The sequence below is a fragment of the Anneissia japonica genome, unplaced genomic scaffold (assembly GCF_011630105.1).
Source record: "Anneissia japonica isolate Jap-2015-1 unplaced genomic scaffold, ASM1163010v1 scaffold432_len584295_cov189, whole genome shotgun sequence".
Lineage (NCBI taxonomy): Eukaryota > Metazoa > Echinodermata > Crinoidea > Comatulida > Comatulidae > Anneissia > Anneissia japonica.
Window position 1 is genome coordinate 128,500 of NW_022725334.1, and position 23,369 is coordinate 151,868.

The window sequence follows — 23,369 nt, forward strand, 5'->3', positions numbered from 1 at the left end:
AGATGTGTATAAGAGACAACAACAAATCATATATTTCCTGTGAACAAAATTGAAAAAAAAAATAATAATTAATAGAAAATTTTGATAAATGCTATAAACTAATAAAAGTATAATAAAATTTTTAAAATGAATGAAATTAAGTTGTCTTGGTGTATATTGGATTCTTTCTACAAAACCTAAGATAACCCTTTATTATTAGAAACTAGAGACAAAAAGAAAGTAAGAAAAAATGAACAACAAAAGTATGTGAAGCAAAAAAATCATCAAAGTGGAGTTACCTTGTTGTAAATCAGATTCTTCCTGTAAAAAAAAAAAAAATCAAACCATTAAAAAAAATCCAATTATAATTCAGCAAAGGTAAGGAAATGAACAAGAAAGCTAGGAAGAAATATACACAAAACATGATCAAAGTCGAGTTACCTTGATGTAAATACAAACCCCTAATCCCATTAGCTCACATAGAGATTAAGACAAATGTGTTGGTTAAAGCCAAGTAGTGGGTGTATTTGTATACTGTAGTAGCCTTGGTTTATCCCGCCTGGGTTCAATGAAACCGAAAAGCTTTTGGGTATGTCCTGTTCTTAAGACATGGCCCTGTTCCAATTATATCCTGAACTCCATCTAATCCTTCTTGAGTAATTCCGTCAATGCCATGCACTTCATGGTTGGGGTGTTACTGATTTAGGCCAATCAGGTAGATGATCCATGATAAGACTGTTGATCTAGCTCTCCTAACTTCCTATGTCTAATTATATAATGTAGGGAGCTAAATATATCATGTAGCTGGTTCCTATAGCTGTATTTTAGCTATGCTGACCTTGGTAAATAAATATACCCGGTTAAAGTGGGATTATGCAATGCAAGGGTTTTTGCCTTAATATTATTGTTCTTCAATCTGTAATGCAAACCTTTGAAGGTTCATTAATATCTGATTTCCATGGCACTTTTATGCTCACCTCAAAGCCAATTTCAAGGTAGTTCTAAAGATTTTATTTTTTATTTATATTAGTTAATCTAAAAAACACCATGATTCTTTCCTACCCCGCGTCACAAGCACATGATAATATTTGTAAGTTTTACGAAAAACTTAACTGTCCTTTAAATTGTATTGTACTCCGAGATAGCTTCAACATCATCTCACTTCTCTTGCTCTACCAAATGTGTGTTGTACGGTAAGAATGGCCCCTGAAAAAATGGCCCTGGTAAAAATGACAGGTAGGTAAAAATGGCCCCAATAATCAAATTCTGTATTAAAACTGATTTAAAAAAAAATCATTATATGCATTTTTTTAAACTGAAATAATTTAATTTTTAAAAGGAATCTAACATTAAATAAATTGCCATTTACATTTTACTTTTTGCAGAAATTACATATTCAATGATAAAATATTCAAAGATAAAAAAAAGCCATGAATAACACTTTTTATTTTTTTCCATTTAAATGTTAAAAAATAGCAACAACATAATCAATAAATCAACATAAATCATGCATTTATTAATACTAAAATAATTTATTTGTGGCCAATTTCAAGGAAGCAGAATCACAATTTTTCAGAAATTCAATCCGGGTATTGGTAAACCACACAAACAATGAGTTTATATGAACATCAAATTATTATTTTTTTTTTTTTTAGAAAAAGAAAGTTCTACAATCGTAATTAAAGGGTTTGGATGGGGTTCGCAGTGTGTTGGAGGATTGTGGTGTATTTGCAAGTATTTTTTTCACAAAAAAATATCAACATTTTAACCAAAAAATAGGTTCTTATAAATATTTAACTTCTTATTGATATACCAAGTGAGTCAATCACAATTGAATTATTTGGTTTTCTACAGTGTGTTTTAGGAGGTTTTTGGGATTTAGCAATACCATTTGATCCTACCATAATTACTTTACCCCTCACAATTACACGCTATTTTAATTCTTAGCATAATTGCCATATTTACATAACTATGTATATAATATAGTATCTCAGTTTACATTATTTAGTATAGTTTTAGGCGCTTAAATTTACTTGGCGGGGAGAAGAAACCAAGTATGCAATTAAATAAGTTGCTTAAATAAATGTATTCCTTGTAATTATTCATTTTACTTTAAAAACGATATTTGATTAACAAATACTTCTTTGAAGTAACTCTAAGCAGAACATTTGTTGAAGTAAATTAAGCCTCCCTTTTCTTATACATGAACTTGTCATTCAAACACACAATTGATCCACATGCTTTAACTACTGTTTATTTGCACTGTTTATAACATGTAAAGTTATTTCATTTGATACTTAAAGTGAATTTTGTGGTTATAATGGCCATTGTTTTCTGATAATCTCTCAGTACATTATTTGCATCTGTTGTGTAACTGTATTTGTTATTGATTCAATTCTTGCTTATTACTGTACAGTATTTAAATATTTGAAGATTTAAAAAAAAAATATCATTTCTATTACTGAATTTTTTCATTGGGGCCATTTTTACCTACTAATCATTTGGGGCCATTTTTACTGGGGCCATTTTTACCGGGGCCATTTTTCCGGGGCCATTTTTTCCAAGCCATTCTTACCTACATTCCAAATGTGCAATCATTGTTTTGGACAGGGTATACTCTTACATGAGAAGTAAACAAGTAAACTTTTGGGGTGGTGAAAATGTTTGCTACTAATTTTGTACCTGTAAAAATGAGTTTGAAAGCCATCTATCTCTGTAAGAATGTGCTAGTAAGAATGGAAAAAAACTTCAGTGAAATACTGAGGATATTTGCTACTAACTGTGATATTGATATGTATTGTAGTTGGAAAAACTGATAGATTAAAGTAAAATTTTAGGTCTTCTCTTCAATTGGTTAGTGGTTGAGGAATTTAAAAAAAAATATTTTGGCCATGAATTGTAGTGTCTGATTAGCACATTGTTTTTTTTTTTGTTTTTTTTTTTTGTTTTTTTTTTTTCATTTTCATTGTGATGAGATTCCAGAGTGATTGTATTTAGAAAAGTTGTTACACCAAATTATTGTACAAATTGTCAATGCACAATGTTGGTATGAAGAAAAATTGTTGATCTTCCATACAAAATATGCGATTAACTTTCACATTATGCTACAATTTGCAACATTTACTACAACCAAACGTATAATGAATAGGGTTTAAGAATTCGGCAGCTGATAAGCCACCCAGTAAGGTATTGTGGCCTTCATCATTTAAAAATCCACATTGTACATGTAATCCCACCTGCCAAAAGGACTTACCACCTGGGTACCTACTACACCCTTCAACCTTGAAACTGTTACTCACGATTCACCTAGTACAAGTATCATCCTCAAGACTCGGTCATTGCTGGGTCATCGGCCAGAAAAAAAAAGAACAAGTTTAGTAATACAAACATTTGAAGAATGCTAGGATTTGTTCATTCTAATAGTACAGGAAGTGATTGAGAGGATCAATTCGGCAAACATGAAATACCGGGGCTAGAAGTAAGACCTTGTAAGCCACGTTCAAATAATAGTGCAACTTATACCTCAACGGTGTAACCAGTTGTTATTCAAAGGGTCACTAATTTTTAATGAGATGTACTGTAGTTAGCTGTGCTTGAAGATTGCTTTTATGTCATACAATTCATTATTTTTGTGAGGTCACTTATCTTTAGTATTTATTTTTATAATTATCCAAAGAGGTCATTGACCTATTGGTTTTTGTATCTATTTGCTTACCTTTCTCAAAATATATGTCAAATGGATTTTTCTGAAGTTCTTTTAACTTTTTTACTTTTAATTTATATTAATGTTACTTTTTGTATTAGAAAAGAGAAATAGTACTTTGAATAGTAATTAGTCCTATCTCATATGAATTATGTACGTAATTTTTTCTGGAATTTAACTTTATCTTCCAGTTTTATTTATAAACAATGGATTCAAGTATAGTACTTTCTATCTTTCCATCTTTCAATCCATATAATTTTTATAGCTCTGTAGTTTTGCAAGCGTTTAAAGTGACAGAAACTTATTGAGGATATGTTGCAGAAACTTTTATAACTGAAATAGATTAGATTTGTACTTGTTTCGATTTGAATGTATTGAAATCACTAAAGCTAAAGGACTTACACTTAATCCCTTTGATATGCCCCCCAATCATTCAGAAACCTCGGCCGAGTTCCCCTCATCTTGGTTCTATTTTAATTCAGTTGTGTTCAGTTTCATCGAATTCGACAGTTACAAGCTAAACATTGTTGCACTCATTATTTCGAGTTCCTTCGGCAGATGCTAGCACTGATCAAACTGATTATGAGGTTTGTGTATTTTAATTCACATGTCTGGACTTCTTTTGTAGTAGACATTTTTTTAGTGTTAAATTGTGTTGGTAATTAGAAGCATTTTGGACAAAAGTCATCCCTGTCATATTTCATTACCTAATATTTACAGATCATCACATCTGGGAATGGTCAATTATTAGCTATTCCTATCTGCCTTGGGCCACTAATTTGTACTTTTCTTGGAATTGTTTAATTTAACTATTTTGCTTATAATAGTACTGTCTTGTGTTGAACCATAGGCTAGATACAGTTTTATTTCATTTTTTTATTTATTTTTTATTAATTTTTTTTTATTACTCTATAATAATTTGTTTTTTAAGTATTAGTAATTGTGGATGTTTATGTGCATGTTGTTATGGCCTCTTTGAACATCACAAAGTAAAAGTTCATAACAATATATTGTGGTTAAACAACATGTACTTAAACTAAAATATGGTTGTGCATTTGACTCTGTTAAGTTACTCCCATGTGTCCAGTAGTCAACTGATGGTCAGCTGCTGATTATACCAATTGTATACTAATGGTCAGTTTGTTGACCATACCAAATCACCACTTGTTTACCAATGGCCAGTGCTGACTACAACGATAGGTACAGTTGCCGACAATGTTCACATTGGTTAACTATGGTCAGGCTGCCTACCAACATTTTTTAGTAATTTTAAGTTTGCCATCCTCAAGAATGGTTTACTAATAGTTAAGTTACTGACCATACCAATTGGTTTATTATGATTAGTTTGCTAACCATACCAATGGTTTACTATTGCAGGGGAAGATTCAGGGGAACCCAGCAAAGCACCTCCTTTCCCACTTCTAAATGGGAAAAAGAATTAAATTCAAATTTAACCCTGAGAGTACTATTTCTGTACATTTAAAGGTGCCATAGCCATAAAAATGTTAGATCTTGGTCCCAACCATGGTAGGGCTGAGGTATGGACCTTCATTCTGTAAAAGTCCCTCCCTGAACCCCTTTAATTCAAAACTCCTTTAAAGTGCCACTGTATTGGTCAGTTTTCTGACCACAACAGTGGTGTAACCAGAATCAGCTGTCTTCTCCAGCAATGTATCATCATGTGGAAAGCACTTTCAGTATTACATTTAGCATGATCTTGCTCTATAAATTGGATATGAAAGCTTGGCAGTTGATATGATGGGTCTGGTGTTCATTGCTTGGTAGCCTATCTTCTCAGTTCTGTTCTACAAAGTTTTTTAAAAAGCGGTCGGTGCAAACCCGTGCATTCTTGAATAGCATCCAATAATATCCATCCAAAAACTGCCCAATCATGATATGACCGACTTGATCACTCACAGACAGTCCACACTCGCGTCGTGTCTCTGCCTATGAATCACAAATAGCCTGACCATTGCAGGAAATAGAATTCGCATTTTCTCGCCCAGTATGTGAAAACCGTCAATTTGTGGCACCAAAAATGTATGCGGACATAATGTTTGTAGACACTTTAAAACATGTAGACAACTGGCCAAATAGAAACAGGGCCACAACAGCATAAACAGTGCCACATCAACTTGCATCTGTGCTCCAACCCTTAATACCTATAATTGTCTAGAATAACTAGATTGACAGAAAGTAAATTAAATGAACGAACAAGTGGGAAAAATTTTAACATGTTGTTGTTGTGATTATTTTGGGTTTTTTTTCCCCATACCATGTGCACTTTGTTTAGGTGAATTTAACTTTTCTGTGTACTTTTAATTCTCAAAATATGTAATAGTTTTTCCCTTTTAGAAATGTTCTCAATTATCTAGTAGTCTGGTTGTCTGTTTAGTATAGTAGAAGGAAGCAGTCTTAATTACATTTGATAATAATCAACAATAATTGTAGATCGTACAATGAATACTCCCCAAAAAAGTAAAAAAATAAAATCCTCAGAAAATTAAGAATGTAAATTCCTCATTTAAAAAGAATTATGTAAATTATCAACTTACAAAAAAAGTTTTGAATGCCTATAGTATTGATATGCCTATATATGGTCATGTTGTGATGTCGTCATAACCGTATTTAGGCATGTTAATCTGGACAGGGCATTAGACACTAAAGGGATGATTGATGAAACACTCGGAAACAGTTTTTTTAATACAGTACTTAAAATCTAGTGGGAAAGGGTGTTACACCACTGACTGTTAACTATAATTTATGGCATTAGTTTTATTATTTATGTTAATGTTACTAATTTTATTATTAAATTTCATGTGCTAAATTTTTCATTAAATGTATATAAAAAGAAATGCTATGGTCATGGCTGTCAAAAGTTAAAATTGAATTTTTAAAAGTAGAACAATTAAGTTAACTGAATCTCCTGACCCACTTCAATCTTGTGACCCATTTCATTGGATTTGACAGCAAATCCCTCGAAAATATGTTCATTGATTCTGTCAGGTATCAGTCCTATGTGTCCAGCAGCTCAAATCAAATCCAACATCCGCCTGTCCACATAATCAGGTTGCCCCCTTTTTTTCTTGGCCATATGTCCCCGAGATATTTTTCTGCCTTATCTTATAACTAAGCAACCATTTAGTAAATTATACAGATTATAATCGGTGATTTTGATTGGTCACTTTGCCATTGACAGAGTTAATCCAAAAATGAAGACCTCATTTTTTTCATCCTTTTTTTTTTAAAATGCAGTTGTTCCTTCATTCCATGTTCTAGATATTTGGTGATGTTTTATTTTTACAGATTTCATAATGACAGTCCTGACTATAAGAATAATGATTGATAATTTGATTTTATTCTATCTTTAGTGTTTTTCAAAGATGACATGTAAGTCTATATTTATAGAGCGATATTACATTGAGATCAAACAACTTCAATCAAATCTTTTTGTTCAATTTTTGACCAGTAAAATATATCTGTTGTACTATATACTGTAGTCTGTATTTATAAAGCGATGTTAAATTTAGATCATACCACTTCAAAGCTTCTTACCCAATTTTGACCAGTAAAGTGTATCTGTTGTATTATAGAGCTTTTACTTTGAACTCCTTATCAAAAGTCATATAAAAAGAAATAACAAAAGAAAAAAGTAAATACAATTAAAGAATAAAAATGTAGGCAATAATGATCTGCTTTTCATGATAAGAAGTTAAGAACAAGCATCTAATATCTGATTTTTATCTCATCAGACAACATACAATGCTTGATTAGACAATTTATATGAGGTATCATTGTTAAGCCACACTATCAAATTTCTTTGACAACAAACTGTTGTATGCCCATATATAGTCATGATGTGCTTATATATGGTCATGATGTGATGTCATCATGACTATATTTTGTATGTTATATGTGTTTTCAAATAAAATGTAATAGCCTGGATAGTACTAAGATTCAAAGACATAGAAAGACAATTAGTTTAATAAGATATTGCAAAGCATACACTGTAATAGATGCACCTATTTAGGTACACAGGTGTGAAAAGAAAAATAATGTTCCGAATTCGTATAGCGCATAATGATAAAACCTAGTGTATCAGTGCCATTGCAGCCTCTGTTCAAACCTGAATTATATTTTCCATGACAAATTACAATCTTCTCTTGCAGCTATTTTGTAATGGGAAAAAATAGAATAGGAAATAAGGTTTTTTGCATATGTCAAAACTGGTTCAAAAAATGACATCTTTATCAAATTAGTTTTGAAGTGGAGTGTTTTTTTCCACCTTAAAGAAAATTTACTGATAAGTAAAACTGCAATACTTTGAAATCTTAATATATTCCTGAAACTACTAAAATTTAATTAAGTACTGTAAGCAATAGAACTTAGAAGAAGTTGTTGAGTAGCCATATTAGTCATGAAATATAAGTTTAAGAAATGAGTTTGTAGCACTTTTATGACTAATATGTTTTTTTCTTTACAAGCTACTCCTGATGAAGCTGTATCAGTTTGAGTGAAAGCTTGTGAAAAGAGTAGAATTATAATTAAGATAATATTAAAGTGTCTGTTACAATTTAGTTTATATACTTCCCATAATATGGGATAATATTAAAGATGAAAAACAATTGGATCCCAATTAAAATTTTAAGGATAAACATAAAAATTAAAAGATGGTTGATTCCTATTATAATTTTGATATTATTTTTTTTTTTTTAAAGGAATAATAATGTATTTTTTTTGAATTATTTTTTACTTAATTTTAACTTTTTTTTTTGTATTGTTATTCTCCTCTGAAGCTGGTCTTTTTGTATAACACACCATACCTTCCTTTGTATCCAGTTATACCCCAAGAGAGTACAGTTTTCAACTCTCTTTTGTTTTGATTGACCACAGCTTAGGAGAATATATATATATATATATATAAAAAACACCACCTCAATAATTTAATTTAACTTATAAGTGTCAAATCTAATTAACATCATTTTTTTCTTTTTATTCTCTCTCAACTTGTCATATTCCCTTGTCAGTACAGCCAGCTATTAAGTACAATTGACTTCCGTCTTTCGAGATCATATCCCCGATGTATTCAAGTTTTGCCTTCAGGCGTACCCCGTTTTCCAATCCATTTTCTTGCCCCCTTAGCAGTAGACATCACATCTGGTCGATTAAAGTACCGACTTGACAATATGGGATGTAAGGTTTAATTTTCGCCTCTCACTTTTACCTTGCTATCCAGCATTTATTATATTACTGTAGGAAGCTTTCTTGACACCCATCAAATTACAGACCCCTCTTGGGAATGGCCTGTCGTACGCACTGTAACATTGCCAGCACAATATTACTTGTGTCGAAGATTTACTTGTACTGTAAGTACGTGTTAAAGTTGCTATCAGGTCCTTGTTGTCTTTATGCCGTAAAAAAAGCTTTCATTAAATTATTTTTATGTCAATTTTAATGTTGCTCTTTACAGTCGAATGCCCCATGGGTGTCCAATCTAATTATTGTTTGTTTCTAACCGTCAAAAACTGCGGCTGCCCTTTTAGATTCTGGCCCCCTTTTACCGACCTCCGCTCCCTGATGTCCCCTTACTGTCGGACTCTCTTGTCATGTGGCCTCATATCTTGCTTGACCTTTGTGATCTTCATCAATACACTGTCCTGTTTCTTCCTCTCTTCTCTTTATGTTTGTTCCCCTCCCAATTTTGATGTGGGCCTCTTAGGACAATTAAAATGTCCTTTTTTAATAATATTTGTGGGTGGAGCTTCCAGAAGCCATGTGACAAAATCCTTGTCTGCTTTCTCAGGATAGGCTAATATTTATTTTGTGGCAAAATGATAGTTCAATGTGTTTATCAGCTTTTTGATTATTCATTTTATAAAATAATCCTTCCTTTTAACTATGTATGTCTTATATTTATATTATTTATATTTTTAAACATTTTTTATTTATATTTTCCCATTCTATAGTTGGCAGGCTCCCTGCTGACATTTGTGAAATAAAATAAAAAAATAAAAGAAGACATTTATTTTCATATTGTAATTCACTAAAGGTTGGGTCCATTTTCAAACCATGATTGGTATAACTGACCCTCCCTCCAAAAGTATCTGTTACAATTCCTTGCTCTAATGAAGATATTATATTGCATTATTTTTTTGTGTAAAACTAGCTAATTAAAGTTTTGTTACCTATATTTATGTATGCAATTGTGTTAAAATAAAAATTTAAAAAAATTGAATTGAATTCTATCAAATTCTACTTTTTAATCTATCCTTTAAATATGTCTAATCATATGTAAAAAATGATTTGAAAATCGAAAATAAAGGGTCCTTATACAATAATTATGGACACAAACAATAATAAAATGATTATACTGTATAAACATTGTATAATATTTAGTGCGCAAGTAAAATTATGCTATGTCCTCCAAATAATTACTTTTCTATATTTTATTGATATTGAATTTAATTTCACTATTAAAGCCATAATATCAATTTATACATTTATTAAGCGCTCGTACATAGATGGTTTCACAACTCTATTAAGATTCACGATTCAAGATAATTTTATAGAGTAAAGATAATTGAAAAAATATAAATATTTAAAATTTTTTGATATTTACAAAATAGTGCTATTTAGTATACAATAGTTTCTTTTTATTTGTAAATATAAATAAACTAGTTAAGTGTGATTTATGTGGATTTATGTGATTTGACTATGAAGTTTTATTTTTGGCTTGATAATGTGTTTTACAAGCTCATAAAGTACCTTGGTGATTTGAGGTTAAACAAACTCCTGATATTTTGGATGTAGGAAACTTATAAGCTTTTAGCAAAAGGAAACAGTAAGCAAACACATTATGTATGTACATGAGATGTTCTTGCTTATCTTACTTCAACATGGAGAATGCATTATTGTTAAGAAAGATATGTCAACTTATATATCAATCATATTCTATTTACATTTAAAATACATTATTAAATTATACAATAGACAAAGACAATTCTAGAAAACATGTTCTCAGGGGAGAAACATTCAAGGAAATTAAAAAAAAAACCAGCAAGAAACATTAAAAGAAAACATACACAGTATTACTATGAAATAATTGATTAGAGGGTGCTGGTAAAATGTAGCAGTTATCAATCAATCAAATCAATCAATCTATTTACTTTTATTTTGAGCGTATCCATATATTAAATATAAATATAAAGATAAGTTTAAACTGTTTGTATATACATGAAGGAATTGGCCTCCATAGCATATACAAATTGCAAAAAAGCTTTACTAAACTCCAATCATATAAAATAGTGAGTTAATTTTATAGGGGAGTGTAGCTTATCCATGATTATTTAGCTTTTGCATTGGAAAATAAACAAAAGTCATTGTTTATCCTAAAGATAAAAATGTAATCAGTATTCATTTTTAATCATAAAGGATTAAGCTGTTAGAAGCCCATTATACTGATGTCTGGTAGGGACATGGTCAGTTTCTTTCCACACCTTTTAGTCTCTGCAGTATTTCATCCAGGTTCTCATAAACTATAATCCTACTACAGTATAGATTGTGTAACTAGTTATTACCAAATTAATCAAGTGTATTTACAGGTTTTTTTTCAAACAATATAGAAAAATAGAAAAGTTTATGTTTTTTTTTTTTTGTCCTGTGTGGACTATCAAATTTTATATTACAAAAACATGCCTATATATGGTCATGATGACATCACATCATGACCATATATAGGCACATCATGGCTATATATGGGCATACAACAGTTTTTTGTCAATGAAAATTTGCTAATCTGGGCAGAGGTTTAGAGATTACTCACATTATCTTTCTAAAAAATTATGGGAGGAGGTATTTCAGCCTTTACTAACAACATAGTTTACTTTTATTTTTGTAGCAAAAAAGGAAACTGCGTGTTTTTATCTCCAACACATTCTATCCTGGAAAACCAGATGCTGGTGAGGAAGAGGAAGGCAGTGTTGCATCGTGGGAACTTCGAGTAGAGGGTCGTCTACTTGATGATGTAAGTTTCATTTGTCAGATTTTTATGTTTTTATCCCAGATCATTTCCATAAGTGATAAAGTATTAAGTTTCTTAACCGGGGGGTTTTGCCACCAGGCCCAGTTGGGGAGAAAAACCACAATTCGTCAGGGAGAGAAAAAAGATTATATGTATTTTGTACATATTAGTAGACTTTTTATGACAATCACAATCCCCGTCGGGGATCTTGGCTCCCCTTGTCTGGCAAATCCTGGTGCCACCGCTGTTCTTAACTTTCTGTAAAATATAAATTGATGCTAGTATGTAATATTTGTTAAAACCAATTTTTACATTAGGTGCGGTATTATAAATAAGAATCTACAGTTTAGGATAATTATTTAAAGATACAGTAACAGTGTTCATAATCTGTTATTAATAGAGAATGATTGCTTGTGAGAGCTTGAAATTCAGAGTATTACAAGTGGAAACATTCATATTTTATGACCATCATGATAAATTACCATATTTCTTTAAAAGAAATGATATTCTTTATAAATGTATTTGAATTTATTTGACTGGACGGCTGACCAGGCTTGCGCTCCGAAGTATGATTCAAAGCAAAAGAGAAAGTTTTCATCATTCTTCAAGAGCCTAGTGATTGAGCTCGACAAAGACTTGTATGGACCTGATAACCATCTAGTTGAGGTAAGGATAATTGACATCTAAAAAACAAAAAATTATAAAATATCACATAAAATTAATAAATAACACATTTTTAATGAGTTAAAAAATATATTGTCCCAATCATTGTTTTAAAATTAACTTGCTCATTTGGAGTAACATAAAAATTATCAACTTGAACATTAGTGTATTCATAAAATATTTACCCATAATTTTACAGCGTAAAATGCTAGAAATGATGCTAGTCACTGGAAGTGTTATATTATTTATATTATCCAGTATAAAAATCAGGGTGCACATTCTTTAAATTCAATAATTTCTATGTTAATTATTTCTAAGTTAATAATTTGTATGTTACTTATTTTTTTGTCATTTCATCTTAAAAAAAACTATGAAAAAAGTTAATCAATTACTTGAACTAGATACAGTATTATTAGTTTTCAACTAAAAATAAAATATGTTTCTTGCAAAATAACAAAAAAAAATTCTTTTGATACAACTTATGCTTCTCTTCAGCCTTTCTTAGTTTAAGCTTTCTAATGTTATTCCTTTAATCAAATCTGTATTGTGCAGTTTGTTATTTTTTAAATTTTAGTTTACTTTTAACCTCTATTTTTCACTCTCAAACCACAGAGTAAGGTTAAGTAATTAAAACTTGGTTCTTGAACTACTTAGTGACATTGACTTCATAGATTTTATGTGAAAGAAAAAAAATACAATTTTTTTTTTTTTTTTGTTTTTTTTGTTTAGAGGATGTTATATTTCACTTAATTTTTATTTTTTAAATTTAATTTGAGGTTTTTTTTACTAACATGGATTTAAGGTCAGTTTCTAAAAGTCGGTTCCTGAACTGCTTTTAGTGACATTGAATTCATTGCTTTTTTAGTGTAGTGTGTGTTCCAAAAATGTTAAGTCAGCTTTTCGAAAATCATTTTGACACTTCATTGGGTTAAATTTTGGATTATGGTTTGAATATAATTGAGCAATTGATTGGATTTTTGCTTCAAATTATGACTTTAATGACTCACATTAAATATGCTTCAGTAAAGAGGTCAGATATTTTTTTTATATGGAACATAGAAAATTGTAAACATTACAGAAGTTGATTATCTCTAGAAAAATATTTGCAGAGGTGGTGTTTCATTTATACTCTTGTGACAATAAAGTTTCTATCGCATTTTATCAATCATATCGTATTAACAAAAAATGTAACCTACAGACTACCCACGTAAGGAAAATTAAGCAAATTAGAGTATATAAAAAAAGATATAAAAAAAATGAGGGATAACTTGTGGTTACCTGAACAATGTGTGAACTTTAAATAGGTTAATTTAAAGGAAATGAATTATGTTATGTAAATGCTATTACTTCCAGTTTTGTAACAGCGAAAACACGATCTCAAGATTTCAAGGCTGTTATTTGGATCATCATTCATGATTATTGTTATTAAACAGATTTCTATTGTTGTTTTTTTGTTTATATAAAGAAACTGAGTATTCACCTAATTTGCTTCATTCAGATGATTGTATGTATTATAGGTCAAGGGTTTTTTTTTTATTAAAGGCTTCATAAACTTTTTGTGAGTGATCCAATTTTTTTTATTCACCGTATTAAAGTTTGAGTTTATTTATTGTGATACACCACAATACTATAATCCTTTAGGAGACTCATACCTTCAATAATTAAAACCCTACAATATTGATTGATCTATAAGAAAATACAGTTAGATATTTGTTTATTGAAACAAGAAACTTAAATAACATAACAAATTAGGATGAACTTGAAATTAGCTGTATAAACAAATTGAATAAGGTAAAGATGTTGCAGTGTTTTTCTATGGGAAATATTTCTTGTTATATTCTATTTGTTAAATTGAATTTATAATATAAAAAAGAGCATATGTAGCTAATGAAAGTGAACGCTAAAATTAAAAAGCATTTTATAAAATAAGTAAATTGACCAATGGATGTCTTAATTCCATGTCTAATTGGTCTATTATTGCTTCAATTTTTTCTATACCATTAATTTTAAAATTTATGTATAAATTATTTTTTTTTAGTTGATAATAATGATGAAGCTGTAATGATCGGTTTGATAATAGTAAAATGGTACCTATATAAGTTAGTATTAATAAAAATAAAATGATAATAATTTAATGTTTTTCAGTGTTACTTCCAATGAGTTGCATAACTCTACAAAATGTTTTACCCTTTTATCCTTCTTTAGTATTGCTAATATAATTTGTAATTAGCTATATTCTGCTCTATTAAAAAATGGGAGACATTGGTGCCTTGTTTATTACTTGCCATATGCTAATTACAATATAGTATTTCATTTAAATTTGGAAACATGTTTATTTATTTTTGTATTGATTTAAGATTTTCCCCCTACAGTGATGCGATATTGCCTTGTAAAAGAGAGCATTAGCCTGCGCTTGCCTTTAGCCGTTGTATTGTGTAATTCCATTCCCAGCGGGTATGTTTGTATTTTAAAATGCCTGAACAATACACCCGGATTGGTTTGCCTGATTTCTGGCCTTGTGCTATGTGTCGGTCCTACAATGTGAACTGAGCGCGCACACTTGCATCCCAGTAACATCGTTGTCGCTCAGCCAAGCGACAGAAATTGGCAACTGATTCACACGATTACCGACTCGCAATCAAGTTCAATGATTGTTGGTGGATGAACGCAGGTTGATTTTGATACAAGGTCAAGGGCAGGATTGCATTACATTTGCACTTTTCTCCTATTGATATTCCAACAATAACTCTGGTAACCAAATTATTAATCACTGGGGCCAGTTTTCAGCCCCATCACACGCTCTATATTACAGATCCTTTGAGCCAGAAAGACCAGTAGTCAACTGTTGTTATTATCTACGTTTTAAACGTCTTTCATTCATAACCCGACGCAATAAGATATTTATTAGTCTTAGCGAAGCGTGCTTTAGTAATTGTGCTATAATTTGAGTGTTTGGCAGGAAAACTAGGCCGCACTTAGTATAGGTGGCTTTCTGGGTTATCTGATACCTTTTTTCACACATTTCATTCTGCAGAAATTTATTACAATTTTCTGAAGTGTTTACAATGGCAGAGATTAAGAAAAATAAACTGTGACATAAAAGGCCCTTAGATTCCACTTGGACTAACAATGGGGATCAATTTGTTAGTTAGAATTCCTATTACATTCATTTGGAGGGTAATGAAAATGCCTTTCTTTAACCACCTGAGATTTAATATAATTTATGTCCCTGTAAAAATTCTCGAAAGTTCTGAAAGTCGTTGACAAATTAATTCAGTGGGAATAACTTTAGGCATTTTATTATGAAATTTCAGTGCCTCAAGTTTGCTTGTTGCTGTATCTTACTTTACTTTCTTTACTATTACAGTAATTATTATTTGTTTCAATATTTGTTCTGCAACTAAAATTTCTGTATTGTAATTTCCTGTTCTTGGTAGTATTGTTGTACATTGGTTGGAAATGTACTAATGAAATCTTGAATTTAAAATTTGTGGTTCCAAACTTTTATGTTTTTAGTTCAAACAATACAACTTTTCTAGCAATTTTATCTGATGTACATATTGTCATACATATAATATTTTCATTCCAAAATCATTTAACATAATGTTTTACGTCAATGACTCTTCTGATTAATTATTTATAACATTGTACGTTTCTCGTTACTGTGTAACATTTTGAAAAGCAGTACTATAGTACTGAACGTGCCTACAGTATAAAGAAAGATTAAATAAATTTCAATACAATATACTAAAGAGGATCAAATAATAACTCTTTAAACAACTGACTTAAAGTAACTGATGATTTTTCAATTACTCTGTACTTATATATTATTCAGTGCAATATATTTCAATTTTAAAAGCTTTATTAGTAAGAAGATTGAATCTCTAATATTCTTACACTGCATTTCTTTTAGATTATTGGACTTCACCAATTTTTGTTTTGCTTTTTAGCATGGTTCTAGACAGATCAACGATAAGATTATAACTCAATTGTGCTTGTTCTGACTTGTCCCCTTCTTATGTTTAATATTGTGAGGGGGATAAATCGCTGTCACTGATTTACAGTTACGCATGTTCCCACACGCCCATTAGATTTTTGGCCAATCAGACAAGCGTTTCGGAAAACTCTACCAACCTGACCACTTTCTTGCTTTCCTCGAACGTGGAAAATTTGGATGAAAACTGGAAAAAATAAGGACGACCTTGTTTTATGACTCAATACTAAAGACCATGTGTAAAAAATTTGTAGTAATTTACCGTATGTCAAATAATAACAGAAATGTCTTCCCATCACTCTTTCCATGTTGTTTACAGCAATTCTCCCGTACTTGTCCAAGTGTTAGCCCTGACCGCCTTTTCCTATCATCTTGACCACGTACTTACAGTTGTTTGGGGGGTTTTTGGAACAATCACTAAAATTGATATTTTCAGGTAGGATTGCTTTACAATTTCTGAGTTACGTGACCAATCATGTACCGAACGTAGCTGTTTAATTCTCGGGGTTTTCCAGTCTGTTGTGGACCTGTGTATGGTTGATTATAATAGTCGTATGTCCTAGTGTAGTGTTGGAACGTGTTGGCTTTGTAGTTTTTGACAGATATTGCAAACATAGATTTCGGCAATTTTCTTCTGACCTAATCAAAACTCACTTAATTCAAATATATTAACATTTTTTTTAAGGTACAGTATTTTTTTTTTTTAAGTTTATGTTGAATCTATTGAACAGAGAAGAAATGAAAGTTATATCTTTATCTATAAATAAAACAGTTTTTTTTTTCTGTTCCCTTGATTTCCTTTGATTACTAAGTTATCAATAATAAAATGAGAACAATAGCATTCCTTAAATTGATAAATGATAAATAAAATGATTTATTATTATAAATGTTTTCATTCTAACGCTATTTTTTGACAAGTGTAATCTTTTTTGTGATTCTGAAAGTGCTGGTGATTTATGAATATAATATTTAAAAAACAAAAGTGGAATTGAGCACATAAAAAAGATAATTAAGATTAATCTCTTAATCTTGACTCTGATGAATTAAACATTGGTTCCATCCGGAATGCCCTTTCAATCAAGTAGTTGCATGTGCTTTATTTTATATGTTTTTCTTTTCAATGTATTTATGTGTAGGCCTATAATATATGTATAGTTTAAGCGGATAGTAGCCCTCGATGGCTTATGAAGCAATAAAGTGAATTGAATTAATTTTGGAACTACATAATGATAGAGCATAAACCTTAAGTGGCAAATCATGTATTTACTGTGGACTGGGATAATATATATTAAATAGGAAAACAACACAACTGGTTAAACCTTGATTTACTTCTGAAACACAGATTGGATACCTCTTTCCAGGAAGTGCGGTAATGACACTCAGCCTCCGAGAACTCCTTTATTCCAGATATCCATAAGTTACTGCTACGTACATTCAATCCTATATATATTTCTCATACTTTTTGTGCTGAAATATATGTAAATAAATATTTATTTATGTATTTGTCATAACTTTTTGGGCTGAAATGTATGTCAGTAAATATTTTATGCATTGATAAAATGCGTGTTACTATAAGTAATTCTTTCAGTGGTTATTTACATAAGCTTTGCAAACAAATATTGTGTTTGGACTTACTTCAAGTACGGTCATACAGTGAAATTAATGTTGTGTATAGAATGTTGATTTTCAGACTGTAATTTTCCCCCTTATTTGTACCACATCAGTGAAGATTTAGTGGAAGGAACTTGAGGGGGTAAACTGACGAGGCTGAGTGTCTTTGCAATTTAGCCTATCTTTTCGTCTTATCAAAACCTTGCAATTTCCTGTGAATAAACATAAAATTGAACAGGGTCTAGGACGTAAAATTAAACATGAATGTTGCGTGCTTGTAAATGTCGGTTTCAAGTGTAGAATATAGGGTGTCTGGAGATTCTGGACAACGTATCTTCGCACAGCAATTGTTGCATCGATACGTCCATTTGTCCTTGGTGTTGCGAGGTGTTTGGTTATGGTTATTAAGCAGTGAATAACAGCACTTGACTGATTCCGATATTTACAAAACATGGTTCACAAGAGCGACCTCCTTTGCGAAATTTAAAGAAGACTTTTGTCTGCTTGGTTGATTGGTGTTTTTTATAAGTTGTTAAGGCTGGCTGAGATTAGCCACTTCAACAATGCTTGGTATGATTTTTATTGGCAGGAAAGTCAAAAAGTTTCTATGTTGAGGTTATTTCTATAGAACAAACTTCCTCATTTTTTATTTGTTAAAAATTCTTGAAAACAGGATACAGTTCCTTTTTATTTGTCATTCATATAATTTATTCTTTCATTATAAAGTCATAGTGTGAAACCTTTTGTTATTTAACTATTTTGTTATTCATACATTGGAACCAGATGAAGTTGTTAGTGAAATTTTATAATTTTCTGTTCACCCATGTTTTATGCAGTTAAGTTTTTCCCTATTGGTCTAGTATTGTTTTATTTTTCTTTATTTCAGATCCACTTATTTGTCATAAAGTAAATATTATTTTTGATAATTATTGTTATTATTATTACTATTGTTATTATTGTTATGTTTTTATTTATTTATTTTTTTTAATTTTTGTCAAGTAACATACAAAGTAGGGTAGTAGGTATATGATATGAATATATCAAATGAATGTATTCAAATCCTCTAAATTTAATGTAGTAATGTATGTTGGATTATCCAATACTGACCACTTTGCTAGAGTTCAGGAGAAAAAAAAACTTTTAATGTTGGAGAATTGCAGTTGTCTGCAATAATTCGCCAGAAGATAACCATCACAATTTTGCCATATGAGCAAACATGATGAAGACAACTAAAGTAAGTAATGTATTATAAGTATAATTTGTTAATAAATTTCTTATCATAGATAATTAAAAAAAACATCCCACAAAACAACCACTTTGGAAGGGCTACTACATTAAGTATTGTTACATTGAATATGATGAATGAATGAACAAAATAAATATGATATAGCTATGAGTCTGCAAGACATTAAAATGTTAGTCATTTCCATTTTGCTTTTTTTTTGTTTGTTTAATTGCCTTCATTTACATCTCAACATTTCCTTGATCACCCTATCCTTCACTAGCACTGTTCCATTGACATTCTGAGTTGTAAATTGGAGATTAAAAGACGTGCTTTGTGTAAAATATTTTGTAAATTAAATTTGATTTGTTCACGGTCGTCGTAACATTCATTATAGAGAGTTCAGGGTCAGAATACATTAAAAAACATACTTTTAATTTAAAAAAAGTTGCCTCACTTCTGCGTTGATGATGACAGGATTTCTCAATGTTTTAATGGTTTGTATGTGGCTAGCTATAATAATAAATGAGCGTGATGTATGTTAACAGCCAATAACAATGTTTAACTGCTTTGGGATGGTAGTGTTTTTAAAAGGAATGTGAACATGAAATATACACTGTACATAGTAATAGTATTTATTCTTTATTTTCTTCTGATTTTAAACATTTTAATAATGATAATTATAACGGTAAACTTGTTTAATGATATATTTAGCATTCTAAATGCCATGTTCTCCTAAATTCTGCATGGATAAGTTCATTTACCTACTTAATTAATATGGAATTTTGGGATGAGCGGCAAATATTAATATTTTATTTGAAGTCTTTGGTTCTAATCCCATTTGACCTATGTTATACTAAAATATGTATTATTACTCAATCTATTAATCGTCGGTATTTCTTTTAACGTCAAAATACAGTTGTGGTTATTCTATCATCATCATCCTATGACCTCGGTCGAGTTTTTTTTAAAGAAACCCTCCTCCGTACATCTCTACCTTGGGAATATGTCTCAGGAAGAGAACATCTGAAATGAGTTGGTCATTGGCCCTGTAAAAATTGACCGCCGCAACGCATCTAATCGACAATTGATGATAATATGTTCAATCAAATTTTAGATTCTAGGTCTTTAATCTCAAACTAGAATATTAAAATTTAGATTGAGGGTCTACTTATGCCATAAACCAACACAGTTAATCCAGATTCAGGGTTTACTTAGGCCATAAACCAGCATAATAAAATCTAGTTTCAGGGTCTGCTTAGGCTATAAACTACATACAATATGATCAAATTGGACTCAAAACCAGAATAGCAAAATCTGATTCAAGGGGTAGGCCCTAAACCAGCATTTGAAATCCTGATTCAGGGTGTCTCAAGCCAAAGCTAGCATACTAAAATTTAGATTTAGCATGTAGAGGCTCAAATTAAAGAAAATTTATCCCTTAAACCAGTACATTCAAATCTTGATTAAGAAAAGTCAACTTAGACCCCAAGCCAGTATTATGAAATTATGATCTTGGAGTTTCTTTAGTTATTTTGATGAATTTCTTTGGGAATAAGCAATTATACTATGTAATCAGATGATTTAAACATGAAAAAAAGTTCAACATTGTAAAGTATGACAAGCTAGTATGCTGATCTTCACCATAAATAGTGCTGTCCCTAATAAGAATATAGATACTGATGGAACACTTAATTGCACTTGAAGACTGTTAGGCTACAGATAAGTTGTTCATTTCATGTACCCATCCCAGGGGGTTCCATCTAAATCTATTGCTTTCCTTTTACAACACTGAGTAGATGGGGGATGACCTGCCTTTTGCATGGACCAGATGGATACAAAGGGGTGTATTTCAAGTAACTATATCCCGACTGTTGCTTATACCCCTCCCCTGCATATATGTCGTCATGTATATGGGCGTGATACATTGACAGTATGGAAAGAGCATTTGTAGGGGTAATGGCCATTCAATTATCTGACCGATAGAAACAGAAAGTAACTTCTATATTATCTATATATTGCACATTTATTTATATTACTTTTGAACTATTGAAATTTTCATTGTGGGATTTTTGGTAGTAAGTTACATTGCTTTATTTGTTTATATTTTTCCTTAGTTAATATTTTATGATGGTGTTTACAAAAGGCACACATATTGAGTATACAAAACCAGACATAAGGAGCTAATAGAAAATAGGTCATTTGAATTCCTAGTCGTTATCCTCTGCACATATACTTACAAATCTAAATAAATCAAATCTTTATAAATCTTATAAATTAATATTATCATCCCAGCCCCAAGTTCATCCTTCTGTGCTTGTTAAAGTAAAAACCTTCAGAGATCTCTTAAATGTGATTGGTCATAATGTAGCATATAGCCTCATCTACATACTTGTTTATTGACCATTAGGGTAGGATTTGATGAGCGTTACTTGAAAAGTTGCAACCACTGTACAGTGTTAGTGAGCATTCATTGGTGTAATGTTATGGTATTCATTGATTTGATGGGAGCAACGACCTACGCTAAAGCTTCCATCGCCAGCTACAAATACCAACTTGTAGGATTAAAATAGGAATTCTCCACATAACTATAAACATTTACTTTGTAATTAGCCATCTGCAACTACCTGATGTGAATGGGATCATTTAAATTGTATAAATAGGAAAAAATCTAAATTTGGAAACTCTACCTATGTTATTAAAAGATTAAATGATGATGGCATTTATGATAGGAACCAGTTGTTGTCAAGATTGGATGATTTTCTATGTTTGAAATGGAATGTTAGTCACTAATTACCCACTTTTAACGTTGTAGAAAGTTTTTTTTTTGTTTGTTTTTTTTGTAGAAGGTTGTTTTTGTTTGTTTTTTTTGTTTAATATTATTTGCACTTTGTGCATTTTGGAACGGTGTTATACTGCTTTTGTTTTTATTATCATTGAGATACAGTACTGTACATATATTTTGTGTTAGTTTGGAACAATTGACTTGCTATCTTCTCTCTTTTACAAACTAAAGGCTATGTTGAAAGTTGAATAACTATAAACTAGTTGATAGCTGACATCTTCTGATACATCATGCAAACATAGTTACTTTTAAGCTTGTTTGTGAGAACTTGCATTGGGGAAATAAAATAATACAATTATTATAAGTGATTGGCAATAGCTTTTGTTTTATAATAATATAAAGATGCTGATTACACCCTTAATTTTGGAAGCAATGTCCTTATGTTACTCAGGACATATTTAACTGCATAGGCGTATTTACCTAAACGTAAAACCCTTTTAAGAAACGTAATCAACCTCAGGGGTAACTATCCTGTGAAGAAAAGTAAAAATCTTGCTCATCATGGTTGAAGGAAGTGCTGCCTAACTTTAAGTAAACGATGGGAACAAAATATACTAATAATGACTTTTAAATGTGTAAGAGACACACTTCCCGAGTACTTAAAAAATGTCTATGAACTATTGGATAATTGTCACAGGCTAAACACAAGAAGCAAATCAAAAAATACATTAGTTTTACCAAAATGGAACAATGAATTTGGTAAAAAAACATTCAAATACCACTCAATTAAACTGTGGAATAATCTTCCCCCAGATACTCGCAGTTCAATTGATTCTTTAACTTTGCATTCCTTCAAAAATTTGATGTAGCATAAAACTTTTTCTTCTTGCTTCTTATGTTTACCAATTTTCTTTGGTTTTTGTATATAATTCCTTAATTTTACTTTTATATTTTTAAACATGTTTTAAACTGGACCTTAAGGAAGGGCAATATCAAATTGATTAAATATCTAGAATAAAGAAAGATTTCTATCTAAATGTGTTATACTGTCATGTGTCTATACAGGAAGCGAGTACCAGGAGGTCCTAGATTGAGTAAATGATGCAACCGCTATCCAGGATCTTGCGAGATAGCTTTATCATGAGGCTTGTGAAAATTTCATTGGGATTTCCCCTTTACTATTACAACTCCATCAGACACCATCTTCTCAGACACTGTTCAAAGAAAACAGTATGTAGGCGGAGCTAAAAGTTTGTTGTTATAATGTTTGATTGAAAAATGGGGGGGGGGGGAGTGGCCATGTAGTGGAAACATGATGCCTAGTTAGGGGAATGGAGTCCCTTCTCCTGGAAATTCTTGTTTCCAGAGCTGCAAAGTGCACTCGTTTCACTT

General features: G+C 30.8%; 1 protein-coding gene across 1 annotated transcript in view; it reads left to right on the forward strand.

The window, feature by feature from the left end:
• Positions 1-23,369, forward strand: part of LOC117112719 (SWI/SNF-related matrix-associated actin-dependent regulator of chromatin subfamily D member 1-like) — a gene marked incomplete in the record, with an annotated part of 83,152 nt that overhangs the window by 24,061 nt on the left and 35,722 nt on the right. The window contains 2 exon segments of the mRNA XM_033255865.1: positions 11,580-11,705; positions 12,255-12,368. Coding sequence (XP_033111756.1) covers positions 11,580-11,705; positions 12,255-12,368 — 240 coding nt within the window.